Genomic DNA, 19,785 nt, shown 5'->3' on the forward strand with positions numbered 1-19,785 from the left:
TCAAACAGCCACTTCCTAAGCTTCACCTCGCTCAGTGAGACAGTGCTCACAGCTGGAGAAAACTGCAGCTGAAAAAAACCTGATTCATTTTCTGGATGGCTGGAACTGTCATATTTTAATATCCTCATATTCCATGTCATGAGGGTTTATCATCTCAGTAAAAGATTCATCTCTGCTTTTGTTTCTTGGCTTTGTGTTTTGTTTTTAATACCGCAAAGTTAAATACCAAATAGTTGCTCTTCTGCAGTATAAAGCAGCTTTTGTCTTGCTCTTGTGCCTATGAGTAAAGTCTATATGATGATCTCCTGTTTACTAATGATAAACACTGTCATGCTAGGCTGAGTTAAGACCTGACAAGTCCTTTGCGAGTGCTGTCTTGGGATACTGAGACTTTTGAAGAATTCGTTTCAAAAAGCCTTTCTAAATCTAAGCAAAAATCATTTCATCTTCTTGTCATTCTACTACCCAGCATTGTTATTTCTCGAGATCCTCTTCTGTTAGCTTAAAGACCATTATGCTCTAGACCTATTATTTTCATACTCTGGGTTCTTATCACCACTTCCTTCTCTTAGTAGGATTTTCTCCAGACTGATAAAGTCATAAGCTGCCCTCTTTTTTTGGCATGGCCCCTGCACCTGTGCATGATCCTCATAGGTGGCTTGACCTAAGCGTGGTCAAGATCCAACAGCACTAGAGGACTAAACAGACTCAGTGGCTAACTTATCAAGGATCACATGGAAAAAGCCAGGGGCAGAAATCAGGCTTCATTCCTACTTCCATATTTGTGAGAAAAACCACAGCAGGATATGTGTTAGAATTGTTTTTCTAAAAATGGTGTTGATAATTTTATGTTTGATTCATATATCTTTTCCTGGACCCTCCATAAAGAGTGATAGTAAGCCAAAGTTGGGGAGCACAATCCTTAGCTGTCAAAGTTTGTCATGTCTTCTTTAGCATCAGATGACTAGACAGCTTCCTATATATTCATCTCACTGATAAAACATGCTCTTCTCTCATTTTTCCCCCAAGTCTTTAAATTCCAGTTAACATATAGTGCAATATTGCCTTCAAGAGTATAATTTATGAAGTGATTCATCACTTACATATAACACCCAGTGCTCATCATAACAAGTGCCCTCCTTGATACCCAGCACCCATTTAACCTATCCCCCACCCACCTCCTTCCATCAACCCCGTTTGTTCTCTATCATTAAGAGGCTCATGGTTTGCTTCCCTCTTTTTCCCTTCCACTTGTTCATCCATTTTGTTTCTTAAATTCCACATGAATGAAATCATACGGTATTTGTCTTTCTCTGACTTATTTCACTTAGCATAATACACTTTAGCTTCATCCATGTTGTTGCAAATGGCAAGATTTCATTTTTTTTTTGATGGCTGAGTAATATTTCATTGTATTCGCAGTGATTACTGTTAGATATGAATTTAGTGCCATTGTAAAGCTGGCGTTTCTGGTGATGTTCTCCGTTCCTTTCTAGTCTTTATTGTTTTTGGTCTTTTTTCTTCAAAGAATCCTCTTTAATATTTCTTGCAGGGCTAATTTAGTGGTCATGAATTCCTTTAGTTTTTGTTTGTCTGGGAAACTCTTGATCTCTCTTTCTGTTCTGAATGACAGCCTTGCTGGATAGAGTATTCTTGGCTGCATATTTCTTTTCCCATTTGTTGAAAAGAAACATAAAGAGCTGATTTTGCCAACAAGAAGTTTTATCAACTTATTAGATTATTATAGTACTGAAATTTGATAGGGAGCCAGCCATTTTTATTAAGTATAGGAGAAGGCCAGTATGAAAAACCAAATTATAATTATTTATCAATTCAGTAACTCCTTCCCATATGAAGTCAAAGGAGGACAAGGTATAAGACAGCCCATATAAAGATAGTATCAATAATATTTTATACATTTAAGATTAATAACTCATACTATAAAATTAATTTTCTCTCAATAATTTCAATGAGATGGCTTGGCTTGGCTGTGAATAAAACAGTTATTGAGTCATTTTTCCCCCCTGCATATGCTCCTCCATCGAACATTTTAGCTTATGATTTGGAGTTCACCTATTATATAGAGGAATTTAAAGGCCTGAGGGGGAAAAAAGTAGAGAAAAATAATTTTAATGATCAATGTTAACATCTGGAATATGTACAGCAAGTTTTTAAAAAAAGAGTTTTAAAACTCTTTAAAACTCAGTTTTAAAAACTGTTTCTGTCACATTATACATGTTTACCTTAAATAATTCACACAAAGGAAAAATATGAACATTAAATCTTAAATTTTAGCTAAAATTGATAGAAAATATAAGGAAAATGATTCGGTTTCTACTTAAATCTGTGTCCCTTGAATTGCAATTCTAATTGCCCAAATAAATGCCCAAACATGAGGCTACTGAACTAGTATGACCGAGGGACTGATTTTAATTTTAATTTAAATCTAAATCGCCATTATGTGGCTAGTGCCTATCATACTGGAGTGCAGCACAGCCACTGCTCCATTGGTTTCTGGCATTGAATATGATGTGAGAGATCTGGACAAGTCTTAATCTTCCCATACAAATTTGTGCATAATCTGCTTTAAGTGTTTATGGAGTATTCTGTGTCAAATTTTCCTAGAACACATGGTATTCTTTTGATTTGTATATTTGAATCTTTCTGAATTTCAGGGACCTCTTCTTGTTTATATATTTTTTTAAATTGAAGTATAATTAGCATATGGTGTTATATTAATTTCAGGTGTATAATACAGTGATTCAACAAGTCTATACATTACGCAGTGCTCATGAAGGTAAGGGTACTCTTAATCCTCTTTATTTCATCCATTCCCCCACCCATCCCCCTACTGGTAACCATCAGCTTGCTGTCTGTCTTTATTTATTTATTTATTAAAGATTTTATTTATTTATTTGACAGAGAGAGACAGCCATCAAGAGAGGGAACACAAGCAGGAGGAGTGGGAGAGGAAGAAGCAGGCTCCCAGTGGAGGAGCCTGATGTGGGGCTCGATCCCAGAACGCTGGGATCACGCCCTGAGCCGAAGGCAGACGCTTAACGACTGTGCCACCCAGGCGCCCCTATTTATTTATTTTTAATATTTTTTATATTATGTTAGTCACCATACAGTACATCCCTGGTTTTTGATGTAAAGTTCGATGATTTAGTTGCGTATAACACCCAGTGCACCATGCAATACGTGCCCTCCCTACTACCCATCACCAGCCTATCCCATTCCCCCACCCCCCTCCCCTCTGAAGCCCTCAGTTTGTGCTGTCTGTATTTAAGTCTGGGGTTTTGTCTCTTTTTCTTTCTTTGGTTTATTTATTTACGTAATCTCTACACCCAACATGGGGCTTGAATTTATGACCCCGAGATCAAGAGTTGCACACTCTTCTGAATGAGCCAGCCAGGCGCTCCTGTTTTGTTTCTTAAATTCCATATATGCGAGAAATCATGTGGTATATATACTCAACTGAACATTACTAGTCATAAAAAAAAGAATGAGAGCCTGCCATTTACTACGACACAATGGACCTAAAGAGTATAATGCTAAGGGAAATAGTTAAGGAAAGACAAGTACCACGATTTTACTCATACGTGGAATTGTTCATATTTTTTAATATATCTTCTTTCCATTTGTTGTGGGACACCAGTTATCTTTACTGTTAGATTATCTACCTCTCATCCATATCTGCTAGCTAATACTTGTTTTACATTCTTAATCTCTGCATTCACTATGATTATCTCAAGCTTTCTTTCTATGCCAATATTCCACTTTTCAGCATTGTTTATTGAATAGACTATTCTTTCGTTGTTTCTGCAATGATGTACTGGGTTTCAATTTGCTTCCTTAGCAGTACAATCTTACTTCTTACCTCAGTTTTTAAAAATCATTTTATCTTTTGATTTCTTAACTTTATTGAATTCATGTTTGTTTTATAGTGAGAAGCAATTGTAATTCCTCTCTTATCTTTGATTTACCTTCTTCTTGGCTGGGATCTTTTTTGAATGGTATTTCTTTCTCTTTCTCCACTATAATAACATAAACCAAGTTGCCATACCATTTCTTCTCCTCATAGCTAGGTGATTGCCCAAATATTCCTTTTTTTTTTTTTAAAGATTTTATTTATTTATTTGACAGAGAGAGAGAGAGAGAGAGAGAGAGAGAGAGCCAGTGAAAGAGAGAACACGAGCAAGGGGAGTGGGAGAGGAAGAAGCAGGCTCCCAGCGGAGCAGGGAGCCTGATGTGGGGCTCGATCCCAGGACCCTGGGATCAGGCCCTGAGCCAAAGGCAGACACTTAACGACTGAGCCACCCAGGTGCCCCTGCCCAGATATTCCTAATGATTACATTAGAAGTTATTTAAATGTATACTCATTTTAAAAATTACAATAGTAATAACATAAGTTCATATAGTGTAAAAAGTGAATTCCTGCCCCTTACTCTTTTTGCACCAAGCCCTTTTTACTCTCCCCAGAGGGAACACTGTCAACAGTTTTGATAGGAATCACAAAAGACACTCTAATGTATTTAAATGTGTAAAACAATACACACACATGTACTTTTAAAAACACACACGTGGAATTACGATTTACATTCTGTGTATAATTTGTTTTTCTCATTTAATATGTCTTGCAGATCTTTATTCTTTCTTAAAGATGTAGACTATTTCAAGTATGGATTTACTATGGCTGAACAATCCTCCTATTGATGAGTAGTTACCGATATTTTTAAATAATAAAAATGATGTTGGATTTAGGCATCCATCTTAAGAAGTTACATAAAGAACACAAAATAAGTCTAAAATGGAAGGAAATAGTAAAAACAAGAACAGCAATAAAACAGGAGAAAAAAGTGCCTTATCATTAAATTTGCATTTGCTTATTAATATTCTCCTGGCCAATGGTATCAGAAGTATTGGCTCCTGGAAGTATTATTGCTTTTTCCTTTCTTGAATGTTCCACAGATGTTTAATATACCACCCAATTCTCAACTGAGACTTATAATTAGTTATTTCATTTTTATAACTTTGGAATAGGAAATCAGTACTTAGAATAGTTTAACATTTTAAGCCTCACGTATTAAAACTTAAAACATGGTTTACAAATAGACATCACACCCTTAAAGGAAATAACAGAAACAATTAGTAATCTCTCTATGCTCTCTTCATAGAGATTTCAAAATAAATCTAAGGTTATACATAGGATGTGGGTTTTTCACTGGGAGTAGTATTACAGAAAGTTTGTGGTATTAGAAGGGTCATGACACAATGCAGGTTGCTTAGTCTCAAATGCAAGTGTAAAGCTTACACTTTAAAAATATTTTAAATTACACTCACAGATGAAAAATGTAACACAAAGAGAGACTATGCTAAAGATATATCCAAGCTCTCTCTCTCTCTCCTTTGTAAAAGTTAAACTATTTCAGAGACCATAAGAAGGCAATATCTTGACTGTTTTTAAGGTTAAATAATACTTTTTTTTCAAGGCTATATTATGAAACCATGTTCAACGGTCACAGAGGCAACCATATTAACTTGCAGCAGCGGGACAATTTTTAAGTCCTAATTTGATATTTTCAATGCATATATTAAAGCAAAATGTGTTAAGCAAATTATAACTGCATATGAAATTACTATAGTAGAAGAAAACTCAATGATTTGAGTAAATCCCTGACAGTTGATAAGTAATCACTGTGATTAATCAACATAACCTTACTGAAACATCAATAGCAACCACTAAGTTTTAGTAAGTTATTACTGATTTGTACTTTGCCCTAAGAAAAATTAATCATAATAGTAAATGTGGTAAATGGTAGCCTCTCTGTGACTTCAAGGTGACTCATTTGAAACATCTAAAAACAAATCATACTCATATCATGTAACATTCTAAGTTTCTAAAACAGTTTCCTGTAATTTAAAGTCATGGACAAAAAGGTTTGAATATTTTTTATGGTTTAGTAACTAGGAAAAAAAGTACATATACTTTTAAGAAAATAATTAGGTAATTTGAAAAGTATGAAAGGGAGAAAATAAATTCAAACATTTTTTAATGCTAAGACTGATTTAATTCCACTTGAGAAGAGAAACACGCACACAAATACACACACATTTTAAAGTGATCTTTCTTACAGGACCAACTACACACCGATATGGAAAATCAGCATTTGCACAAGGTCTAAAAGCTAGAAAATATTTCTTTAAATCATAGTTTAATTAGAAACAAAGCAATTTTGTGACAAATACTTAAATTTATATAATTCCAGGGGTCCCTAAAAACCATTAAATTACATAAACTATTTTTTACAATAGACTTTTTAAAGAACAGTTTTGGATTTACAGAAAAAATAAGACAGAGTTCCCATACACCTCCTGTACTTAATTTCCCCTATTAATAACATCTCCCATTAGTATGGTAGATTTGTTACAATGAATGAGCCAATATTGATACCTTATTACTAACCAAAGTCTATAGTTTATCCAAATTTCCTTAGTTGTTTGTTTGTTTTTAAGCTAATGTCCTTCTTCTGTCCTAAGACCCTATGTAGGATACCATATTACGTTACATTTTTCTGTCTCGTCTCCTTAGGCTCCTCTTGGCTGTGATACTTTCTCAGAGTTCACTTGATTTTGATGAGCTCTGAGAAGTGCTGGTCAAGTATTTTGTAGGATGCCCCACCATCGAAATTTGTCTCATATTTCTTCTCATGTTAAGATTGGGGTTTAAGGGTTACCGGAAGACTACAGAAGTACCATTTTCATCAGACCATAGTACATACTATCAATCTGATTGATAACTACTGTTGTTGACTTTGATTATCTCTGTGAGGCAGTGTTTGTCAAGTTTCTCCACTGTAAAGTTACTCTTTTTTTCCTGCCCTTTCCATACTGTACCCTTGGAGGGAAGTCATTGTGCACAGCCCACACTTACAGAAAAGGGCTACTTCTTCCTCTCCTTAAGAATAGAATATTTACATCAATTATTTAGAATTCTTCTGCATAGAGATTTATCTCTTCTTTCCCACTTATTAATTTATTTAATCATTATTTATATCAGTAGACTCATGGGTATTTATTTTATACCGTGAGTTAAAATCTACTACAACTTTAAACATTTTTTCCTCATTTGTTCTACCTTTGGCCATTAGAACTCTTTCTGTTGGCTCTTCTGTCTCTTTAAGATACTATTAATGTAGGGTTTTGTTTTGTTTTTAAGCCCTTCCCTTCTCTAGTATTACAATTTGTTTAGGCTCATCTTTGTCCTTACTATATTTCCTGTCCCAGTCCTGGAATCAGCTATTTCTCTGAGGAGCCTTGGTTTCCTTCATTAGAGAATGGTATGAGAAACCAAGATGTATATGCTAGGTGTACATAAATTAACTTTTAATAACATCAAGATGATTGCTGATATTATGGTATTTAAGACTCTAATCCTCCTTCACTAATTCTTCAGATGCTACTATGAGCTCGTCTTGGGTATCTGAATGATATTCTTCATTTCTAGATACAGTAATACCTTGAAAACCTCTAGGTACTTAATTTCTTTATATTTAACTGCATACTAAATTTGGATACCAAAGAATCTGAGCACTTAAGTAAATAAAATTTTAACTGAATTTTATAATCCTTAATGACTACATAGCAAGCTGAATAAAATATCCTACATACCTAACTTCTTTTGTTGAGAATTACTGTTAAAACTAGATAAAATTAAAGAATAGTTATTTTTTAATTTAAAAATGCTTAAAATTTTGAGAAAATCGTTTAAGAAAAATGAAAAATACTTTAAGTTGCTCAAAACGGAAACCATCGTGCTTCAAGGGAAAAAAAATCTTCCAAAAAGAAGCTTGTTGGCCAAGAGTTGGCATATAAACTACCACCTGTTGTGAAACTATTAACAAATTAGCTCAGGAAATTGAAAAGCACAAACTGATCACAAAGCTTTATGATAAACTCCATCACTTAGTAATGTCACTGTAATTTAACATTATTGAAACACGTTACTTTAAAGTTCAGTGATAAAGATTTTATCACTTCCTCTCCATCTCTGCCAAAACTGCATACTGATCTGGGCACACTGATTTAAACCTAACTCACTCATTTTAGGTCAGAACAGAATTTTGAGTGGGTGTTTCTTAAGCCAAGAGTGGTTGGGGTATTGCCCATCTGAGGCATCCCTAGAGGTTATCTGCTGGGCAAACTAACGAAAGTGGGTAAATGTTACTGGGTACCAGGAAAAGAACAAAAAGTTGGATTTGAGTAGAACTACACTGTTTTAAATTTTAAAATTTCCATGACTTATAACAAAGCAGCATTAATTATACAGATGTGCTTGACCCACAGAAGCTTTTAATATGGTTATGACAATTTAATATGCTTATCTTTATAAAAACCAAAATACAAACTCAATTCCAGGTTAAATATCAGAAAGCGTGATTTTAATTCCCACCTATTTTCTTCAACTACCTGAGCAAAAATTAACTTTTCTGTGTTTTGTTCCACCACCAGCAAAGTAGAGCAAGTTTTATTTAGTGTGAATATAAAAATAAAGCCCTGGACTAATAAATAACATTTGGATCAATAGAATAAAGGTGGAAAATTCCACTAAGAAGAGGAAACACTTTTTAACCACCATTTCCTCCCTCCTAAATACTACGAATTACTCTTACAAGCATTTTTTTTTTCTGAATCAAGTTCAATTAAATTTTTTTAGTAGGTTAAATGTCTACTAATTGATCACTCTTATGCTCAAAACCCTCTAATGACTTTCCATCTTACTCAGAGAAAGGCCAAAGTTCTTAGGCCCTACATAATCTGCCCTATTTACTTCTCAGACTTCCTCTACTTCCCCTCTTACTTCACCCAGGGACTCTACTCAGACATTTTTCCTGGCCTGAGACTCTTTGCCCTTACTAGTACTTTAGCAGAGGATTCTTTTCCCAAATCTGCATGACTTACAAATGCTTTCTAATTTAATACCAACAACTCTAAAGCAGAAGACTTTCAGATCCTCAGTTCTGGATGAATAAATAAAAAGATAGGTTAGGTAACTTGTCAAAGATACTTAGGAAGTAGCTTGATTTCAAAATCTTATATTCTTTTTTTTTTTTTTAAAGATTTTATTTATTTATTTGACAGAGATAGAGACAGCCAGCGAGAGAGGGAACACAAACAGGGGGAGTGGGAGAGGAAGAAGCAGGCTCATAGCAGAGGAGCCTGATGTGGCTCGAACCCATAACGCCGGGATCACGCCCTGAGCCGAAGGCAGACGCTTAACCGCTGTGCCACCCAGGCGCCCCTCAAAATCTTATATTCTTAATAAATACAAAATCTCTAGCAATTATGAGAAAACTAAAAGACAAAAAGTTGTGACCACAGAGTCATTTAGGATTTAAAAAACCTCTTGCTCTTGATAATAATTAAGTTTCTTGAAGCTTTTTATTCTGATCAGGTCGTATCATATTATTTTTGCAGGCTATTTAAATAAAGAAACCAGAAAATCTGCTTGTAAAGTATATGTGCAGACAGAAAGAAAAAAATAAAATTCTCCCTTAAAGGTAACAACTCACATTACCTCAGATGTAACTGAAGCCATTGACACCAACAATAAACATACATGAATTTTCAGAGGTTTGAATTCTATCCAACAACCTTTCAAAGAAGAGACCCACGTTCAGTCACTCCTTCTGTAAGATGATAAATGCATTTAGACAGAGCCTGAAGTCATTCTATCATCCTCACCAGTGACCTAATGATAAAAAATGTATGCAAATCGATGCACGTATGAATACAGTGAAAATCTTCGAATTTTAAAAATTTGAATACTCAAAGTATATACAGTAAAAATCTCTTGTAGAAATAGCAGATAAGTGAATTATTGTATTAATTTAACATCTAATACAAATAGTTGAGCAATGGTTATGTACCAAGCATTATATACCAAGTGCTGAGGAATACAGCAATTGAATGGCCAAAAATTCCTCTCACTGAACTTCCACTCTGGTGGAGAATGTAGACAAGAAGAATAACAAGAAATGTATATTTTATGGCAAGAAATAACGCCTGGGTGGCACAGCGGTTAAGCGTCTGCCTTCGGCTCAGGGCGTGATCCCGGCGTTATGGGATCGAGCCCCACGTCAGGCTCTTCGCTATGAGCCTGCTTCTTCCTCTCCCACTCCCCCTACTTGTGTTCCCTCTCTCGCTGGCTGTCTCTGTCTCTGTCGATAAATAAATAAAATCTTTAAAAATAAAATAAAATATATAGCAATATTAAAAAAAAAAGAAATAATTGTTTTGATGAAACATGAAGTGGCAGAAGAGCATAGTGATTAGAATAGTATTATTTTGGATAGAAATTTGGCCAAAGGAGCTTTATCTAATAAAATCATAGAGATCTGAATGAAATGAAAGGATTATATAGTATTTAAAATTCATAATGGTAACTCTGAATGGTCAAAAAATATTAAAATGATACACATGGTATAATTTTTATGTTTAATGAAACCTTACAGTTTAACCTCTTAATTTTATAGGTGTAAATCTGCTCAAGACAAGCATAACAGAATGATGACTATAACCCATCTGTAAAGTGGCATTCTGTTTGAGAAGGAGGAAACCTAGCTAATAACTTTCTCGAATAGTTCTAATAAAATGGCTAAAATCTAAAAACTGCTACACTTAAAAAAGGTTAAATTCACTGTGAGACACTAATATAAAACAGTTCCTCCAAGACAAGGGAGAAAAGCATTATTATAAAAATCTTAAGTATATTACAGATGCAGATATCTCAAATAATAACATAAGATTACAAAGTTTAAATCAGAACGTTTCAAGATGACTAAGAATCTTTGAAATCAAATTTAATAAACTTTAGCCTCATAAGTGTATCTACCGCTGAATGCTAGTGTTTATAAAAATGAGTATTTGTTCGTGTAATATATTTCCTTACCTAAATATGATACTTATAAAAGTATAAGTTTCATAAATACTTTAAAAAGTAGGTCTTAATTGTATCAGCATATTACACAAAACACAATTTATTAAATGAAGAATTTGAGAGAAATTGGTTTATGGGAAAAAAGTTCATTCACAAGCGAGTAACATTAATTGGAAGAGTTGATCTGAAAGAGATATGAAGTACAAAATATTTGACAAAGTTCTCCCCCTAGTGGAACTTGAAAATGATCTAAAATATTTCCATGACTAAAATGTATTATTCTTATAATTGAGAAAGGAGTTGCAGATTTTAGCAAGAGATCTATTATGGATCTATTATGGATCTGCATGTAATAAGTAAATAAATGAATGAAAGTTGAATCATCAAGATGTTTACTGAAAACACATTTACTAAATGTATTAATAGCAAGCTAGCAAAGCACAACTCAGTAAGAAGAAATATCTTAAAAGCAGAGGACTAGGGGATACAGAGAAACACAATTTAGTTAAGACATAGCAGCTTGCAGAATGGTACAGAATTTTGAAAGAATGAAAATTTTGAAAAGCGTGTGTGTGTGTGTGTGTGTGTGTGTGTGTGTAAGGGGGTAGGGAGGGAGGATAAGGAGATAATGCTGAGATGAGATAGGAAGTGCAGGTCTGGGCAACAATAAAAAGGTAAGCATTTTATGCTGAGGAATTTTGATATGATTTGCTAGGTAAAAGGCAGTCCGTAAAAGTTTTTATTTTTCAGAAAGCTAACTCGGGTAGCTCTGTGGAAGAGCTGAGGCTGGAGAAGAGAGAACTGACTAGGAAGTTACTACAATAGTTCAGGTAAGGCTGGAGACAGAATAATTCAGGGCATGGCTGGGGGAATAGAAAGGTTAAGAGAGATTAAAGGAAAAATTTCTGAAATTAAAGTTACCTTTGATTTAGTTTTAGATCTACTCAGGACTTTTCTCTTTTCAAGGAACTGAGGAGTTGGGCAAGACACTTCAATCTTTATGAGTTATTAAAAATTATCTGAAAGCAACACTACAAGAATAGATGAGAAGGTAAAATGTTGGTAATGTTAACTAGCACAAGCACTTTTTAAAAGAATTTGGTATTATCTAGTAAAGCTGAAAGTTTATGTACTCTCTATATATAGACTTGATACAGAGAGTTAAGAAAGGCATTGAACAATCCATTAAGAGATGATACCACTGATCAAGACTAGAGATACAAAAAGAAAAGAAAATTTTTTGGATGAAATAAAAACATATAATTTTAAACATGTTGAATTTGAAGTCCCTGTGCAAATTCCAGGTAGAGTGGTCTACTGTCCATTAAAACTATTGGTCTACTCATCAAAAGACACAATTAAGTTAAAAAACAACAAAAGACAAGTCAGTGGAAAGAGGTACTTGCAAAACATAACATCAATAAATAAATAACTATACATCCAAAGAAAAAGACAAAAATCTAATAGAAAAATATACACAAAAAGACTTTAGCAGACCTTTACAAAAGAGGAAATCCAAATTGCCAGCCTCATTAGTAATCTGGTAAATGGAAATTAAAACCACAACGAGGTATCACTGCATACCCACCAGAATGGCACAAGTTAAAGCATCTGACACCACCAAGTGTTGAGGAGGATATGGAACAAGCAAGAACTTTCACATGCTGCTCTTGGGAGTTTAAACTGGTACATGCACTTTGAAAATAAAGTTGAAGATTTGCATGCTCTGTGACACAAACATTCCACACTAGAGAAACATGTACATGTGGTCAGTATAGTGCACAAGGTTGCTCATAATCACAGCACTGTTCAAAACAGGCCCAATCCACAAACTCCTAAATGACCAATAATATTAGAGTGGATAGATACATTGTGATATATTCATAAAATGGAACACGTACAACAATAAAAATGATTATTCTAACTAAAATAATGTTGAACAAAGAAAGAAGAGACAAAGATATTCAAGAACACTTTTCAAAGTTCAGAAACAGGGAAAACTAAACTGTACAGATCAGAGAGGCATACGAAGATGACACAATTATAAGGAAAAGCAAGGGAGTGACTACCACAAAACTCAGGACAAGGGAGTCAGGTGTGATTGGGTAGACTTCTGGGGTACAGACAATATTCTGTATCTTGACCTGAGCCACGATTATATATGGGTAATGTGTTTACCCATATTATAGTGTAGTTTTGTATTATGAACTTCTTGGTATATTGTGCTAATAATTTTTAAAATAATTTTTTTAAAAAGGTTTAAAAATTATTGGTTGGCGGAAACATGCGAGGGCTGGAGTTACATTAGGATCTGTTGTACAGATGGCTCCTAAAGCCATGTGAGTGACACCCTTCATTTGAATACAGCTTTTAAAAAGCCAAAAACTTGGGATTCTCAAAGGAATACAAACGTTCAGAAGTGATAAGACTAAAACAATAAACAAGAAAGAAGATGGATGAAAGTGAGTGGTGGTGGGAAAGCTACGGGAGGAAAGAACATAAAGAGGACAATTGGTCAACAATGATAAATGAGATAAGCTCAAGCAGGATAAATACTGGAAAAAAATATCAATGAATCTAGCAATTAGGATTCCAGTGATTATTTAATTAAGAGCCATTTGATCCCACATATTCCTGATAGTAAAAATTTCATGCATTTTCTATTTTCAGAAATGATATAATGTGTTATATTTCATTTTAAACAAAACATGCAGCATATCAGGCTCTTCACTTTAATAAGTATTCAGAATAAATAAAAATGATATAAATCTTGCTGTTTGCAACTAACATGTATAGAAATGTAGCAAAATTTTATAATTTTCTTGATGTTAGAAAACTACAGGCTTAAACTAGAATAGCATGTAATAGCATGATTTAAATCGTTGATTACAAATATGTCAAGCAGTCAGTTCATATCTAAAGTTTTTCTGAATATGTGCTACTTTACAGGAATATTACCAACAGAACATAAAGGCTATTTTTAAATAAACTTAAACAAATCATAATGTGTTATGATCACTTTTGACCCAGATCAAAAGATGAGGCTATAATATACGTAAGTCTTAGAAATTAACCAAATTTTGAATCGAAATTTAATTAAAAGGATATTTCAAGTGGGAAGAAAATTCTAGATGTTGCAGCAAAAACTGTATTATGGCTTGGAATAGAATATAACACATTTTGAAAGAAATAAGATTTTAATCATAATATTTTTCTCATATTAGAAATTTATTACCTTTTATTATACAATAAGAAATAGGACACAGTTGACAAAATGTTTAGTTTTAAATCTTTTGAAAATTGCTTTGGCAATGTACAAATATGGTAAACTATCACTCAAACATGGACTTAGAGCAGAGGCAACAAAAGAAAAATAGGTAAGTTGGACTTCAACAAAAAAACTTTTGTGCATCTAAAAACAGTAGCAGAACAAAAAGGCAACCCACAGAAAGGGAGAAAATATTTGCGAACTATCTATCTGATAAGGGACTGACATCAAGAATATATAAGGAACTTCTATAACTCAACAACCTGATTAAAAGATGAGCAAAGGACTCATATAGACATTTCTGTAAAGAAGATATACCATAGCAAATAAGCAAATGAAAAGATGGTCAACATTACTAATCATTAGGGAAATGCTAATCAAAACTACAATGAGCTACTACTTCACGCTGATTAGGATGGCTACTATAAAAAACAACAACAACAAAAAACCCAGAAAATTAACAAGTGTTGGTGAGGATGTGGTGAAATAAGAGCCCTTGTGCACTGGCTGGCAAGAAAGTAAAATGGTGCAGCTGCTGTGGAAAATAGTATAGCAATTCCTCAAATAATTAAACACAGAATTACCATATGATCTATCAATCCCACTTCTGGGTAAATCCCAAAGAAATGAAAGCAGGGATTCAAAGAGATTTGTACAACTATGTTCACAGCAGCATTATTCACAACAGCCAAAAGGAGCAAGCAACCCAAGTGTTTACCAATGACTAAATAAACAAAATGTGGTATATACATACAATGGAATAGTACTCATTCCTAAAAAGGAAGGAAATTTTTTCACATATTACAACATGGATAAACCTTAATGACATTATGCTAAGTAAAAAGAGCCAGTCATAAAAAGACAAATATGGGGGAATCTGGGTGGCTCAGTAGAAGTGGCCAACTCTTGACTTCAGCTCAGGTCATGATCTCGGGGTCCTGGGATTGAGCCCCGTGGGCAGTAGGTGGGCTGGTCTGTGTTTCAGTCTATCAGGCTCCCTACTCAGTGGGGAGTCTGCTTTCTCGCTCTCTCTCCCTCCCCCTCTGCCCCTCTCCCCACTTGTGCACTTTCTCTAGAATGAATAAAAATATCTTAAAAAAAAAAAAAAAGACAGGGATGCTTGAGTGGCTCAGTTGGTTAAGTGTCTGCCTTTGGCTCAGGTCATGATCCCAGGGTTCTGGGATGGAGTCCCACATCGGGCTCCCTGCTCAGTGGGGAGTCTACTTCTCCCTCTGTCTGCTACTCCCCCTGCTTGTGTGCGCACGCACTCTCTCTCTCTCTCTGACAAAGAAAATCTTAAAAAAAAAAAAAAGACAAATACTATATCATTTTACTTATATGAGGTACCTAGAGTTGTATAATTCAGAGATAAAAAGTGGAATGGTAGTTTCCATGGAGTTTGGGGAAGACAGGCATGAGGAGATGTTCAATAAGCAGACTTTCAGTTTTGCAAGATGAAAAGAGTTCTAGAGACTGGTTGTAAAACAGTGTGAATGTACTTAATGTCACAGAACTGTACACTTTAAAATGGTGAATTTTATGTTATATGTATTTTACCACAAAAGTACTTGGAAATGAATATATGTTGAAAATAGAATCATAGTCATTAGGAGGAAGATATAAATCACTCTTTGCAGGAAAGAGAAACTATGGCATTATTTCTATGTGTACTTTATTATTTTCCTATGGTACCTGGATTTCCAGCTCAGCAATGTGCTGCTGTAATTCAGCCACAGCAGCTATGCTATCTGCTTCCCGGAGTCTCACAGCCATCACTTCTTCCTTGTTCTAGGGCAGCAAACAAAACAAACCAAAAATAAACCATGGAATAAATAAAAAATAAAATCTGCTTCAAAATTTGAAAAGAAATAGATCTATGATTAAATGAGAGGAAAAAAAGTGCAATTATTTCCTGAACTTGATAGAAAATGAAGACTGAATATATGGAATAGCATTCCATCTTTAAGCATTAAGAAACACCACTCATATAAGTAAATGTTGCATAAAAAGTTAAAATTAAAAATGAACTTAATTAAAACAATTCAAATCACTGGTGACTGTGAAAGCTTCTCATTTCTTATGCAAGAACAAATACTGAGAACTTTCAAACACTTAATTAAGACAACAGATTAACAGAGAAGGATACTGAGACAGTATATTAGCTAGATAATATATAAAAATTATATTCTTTCTGAAGCAATAAATGTTAATGAATATTTACATTATACTTCAAAAGAGAATAGAAATTAGATTATATCATAATTCTAACCTTCCTAGGAAAAGCATAGTACTTAATTCTACCACCTCAAAATTTCACAAAGAAAAACCCCAAAACTGTAGTCTACAATATCGTTGTCAATTAATATTGATCCGGAAATAACAAAATATGAAGAAAATATGTTAGAGAAAAGTATGCTATGTAAAAATATTTTTCTCCTCCATTAACTTCAGTTGAAATTTAGCAATCAGTTGTATCAAAAATGTACAGCATGGTGATCTTAGAAGAAATTTAGCACCTGACAGTACCATAATAACACAATTTCTGAAAATAACAAATTTAGTATAAGTGTAATAATTAAACTTCCAAATAAAAAATTATATTTATTCTTGTATCTTAGATATGATACTGCTGTTTCACTTTAAGCAAATACTGCTTTAAATATTTTGCCAATTTGCATATGGTCAAATGTATACCCACTGCTGTGCTAGTAAATGCCTAACAGTCAGGGATTTCTGGGTGGCTCAGTGGTTAAGCATCTTCCTTCAGCTCAGGTCATGATCCTGGGGTCCTGGGATTGAGCCCCACAGCGGGCTCCCCCCTCAGTGGGAAGCCTGCTTCTCCCTCTCCCTCTGCCTGCCGCTCCCCCTGCTTGTGCCCACCCCCCTTCAAATAAAAAAATAAAATCTTAAAAAAAAATGTCTAGGAATCAGCTTTCTCCTAGGGGTGTGTGTGTATGTGTGAGTGTGCATGTGTACACATATGTGTTCATGCACAAGTTTATATTTTTAATATAAACCGATATAGAGGATATAGAAAACACAACATACAGATAATAAGATATACAATACTCATTGCCCATTCTGTGTAGTCACTATATTCTCACAGAATGCTCTCACTGATTTTTTTCTAAACTATACCTATAAGCTACCAATGATTGAAACTGGGGAATAAGTGAAGTTTTGATATAAATGTTGATTGAATATTTTTGTTAGAGAAAAGATGAAAGTGAAACAAGGAAGACTTATGTTAGAATTTCACTCATTTGTTAATAATGTGAGCAAGTTTTTTGTTGATTCTGGTAATAGTAATCAAATACTGAAAGAAAATTTTCTTAAAATTTTTGTGCTATTAATAATGTATAGGCTGAAGATACAATACACTTTTAAACTTTAACCTGCGTTAAAAATCAAGCACAGGCATCAAAAGCTTTTCCTTAAAGAGCCAGAGAGTAAATATTTCAAGCTTGTGGGCCATACAGTGTATCACAAGTATTCTACCTGCCACCACTGCAGTGTGAAAGTAACCATGGACAATATATAAACAAATAGTCAAGGCTGTATTCCAATAAAATTTTACTTCCAAAAACAGGCAACTGGAAAGATTTGGGCTATGGGCTATAGTCTACCATCATCTGGTCTAGACAGTCAACAAAAAATAAATCCAGTCCTGATTTGTAGTTTGACAACTTATGTGCTGTAAATCCTCCCACCATGGCTCCTTTCAAGCTACCAAAGTGACATTACTGAACACTGAGATGGGAAGAAAGGTGCAGTATGGTATTTCCACCATATAGATACAAGGGGTATAAATAACCTCAAAAGCACAGATAGTAGTAAAATGTAAAAATAAGCAGGAAATTATGAAGTTTGAGTACTTATTACTTTTGCTCTATCACAATTTAATTATGTTATATAACTTAATTGTTAATATGGCGGTTTAAACGAGCGAGTCACAAAATTCCTGAAAATTTAACAATTGGTTCTTGCAGGCCTTTACTGGCTGGCTCCAGCACATCACTGTGTCTATATTTCATAAAATTCAAATATCATTTTATCACTCCCTTATTTTAAACACTTTATGGCACTCCACAGATCTTGAGATAATGACTCAAGTCCTTATACTGGTGTCCTAGATTCTATATGATTTTGCTCCCTATTCACTGTTGTAGCCTTGTAGCTTACCAGTATTCCTCATGACACTTTCTCCAGCTACAGTGAACTTCTTTTAGTCCAAACAACCTCTTGTTCCTTCTCATTTTTACTCTTCACACATGCTATTTCCTCTGTCCAGTGAACTCGATGTATTGTCTTTCCTTAGCTCCTACATAGCTCTAATGTTTTAGCTTAATCATTCCTCAGTTAGCCTTCCTTGAACCATTACCCTAACACTAAACTCCCATTAGTGTCCTATATACCTCCTCAATCATAGCACTACTCATATTGCATGGTGCTTGTTTGTGTACTTGTCTAAATACTTTACTAAGAGAAATCCTCTTGAGGGCAGTGATGTCTCCAACAGTCAGCACACCAACTTTCAACCTTGTGAGAGAGCCACCTAAAACACCTTATCCTTTAGCTCCAGTTAAGCCTTCAGATGACTGCAGCCTCATAAGAGACTCCAAACCAGAACTACTTGGCTAAGCTGCTCCTGAATTTCTGACCCACAAAAACTCTAGGATATTGGTTCTTATTGATATTTTAAGCCACTAAGTTTTAGAGGTAACTTTAAAAATTATATTCTTTCTGAAGCAATAAATGTTAATGAATATTTACATTATACTTCAAAAGAGAATAGAAGTTAGATTATATAATTCTAACCTTCCTAGGAAAGGTTAGATATAATAGATAACTAATACATTTATATTCTACAAATTTTAGTTAACAGTGTATAAAATTATATTAATCAAGTAAAATTATATAATTTATGTAAATGGTATATGTTGAATTATATAAATTCATAATACTTACAAATGTATATATTATAAATTATACAAAATTATGTTAATCAAGCAAAAAACCCCAAATTTCCCCTCACCTTCCCCCCCAATATAATCACCAAGTCTTGTTGGCTCTCTATAAAAACAGATTGTAAACTTATCTACACAAAATAGTCTTGCACTATTTCCTGATGATCTCCTAACAAATCTCTCTCCAATGCCACCTCAAACCTATCTCCACACACAAAAATAATTATATTAATTGCTACAAGCAATATCCCTTAATAAATGCTAAAATTAGTTGCTGAAACTTTAAGGACACCTGCATGGCCTCAAAATAGTTCCCCCAAATATTTATTAATTACTGTGGTGGTTTTAATATATGTCCAAAGTTCTTTGATACTCTTTCCTTGAGGAGATGTACCTTAACACCCCTGTCTGCTGTCAGACTACGGGATGGACTTAGTAACTTGCTTGTAATGAACAGAATAGGAGAGGAAAAAAGCTCTGTAGTGGAGAAAGCTGGCAGACACCAACTTAAATGATCAAGGTTAACAGCACTGACCATAAGACATAATATGTCTACTAACATGATGTGCTGAGAAGGACACTTCAACTCTATATTCTTTCTTAAAATACAT

The 19,785-nt window shown here is 34.2% G+C and overlaps 1 protein-coding gene across 11 annotated transcripts in view; it reads right to left on the minus strand.

The window, feature by feature from the left end:
- The window catches only part of EVI5 (ecotropic viral integration site 5), a 201,917-nt gene that overhangs the window by 37,740 nt on the left and 144,392 nt on the right, over nucleotides 1–19,785 (minus strand). For all 11 annotated transcript variants that reach the window (XM_034653911.1, XM_034653905.1, XM_034653901.1 and 8 more), the window contains one exon: nucleotides 15,900–15,995. In XM_034653911.1, the coding sequence (XP_034509802.1) occupies nucleotides 15,900–15,995 (96 nt within the window). The remainder of the gene's footprint in view (nucleotides 1–15,899; nucleotides 15,996–19,785) is intronic.

This window comes from Ailuropoda melanoleuca, chromosome 2 (genome assembly GCF_002007445.2).
Source record: "Ailuropoda melanoleuca isolate Jingjing chromosome 2, ASM200744v2, whole genome shotgun sequence".
NCBI lineage: Eukaryota > Metazoa > Chordata > Mammalia > Carnivora > Ursidae > Ailuropoda > Ailuropoda melanoleuca.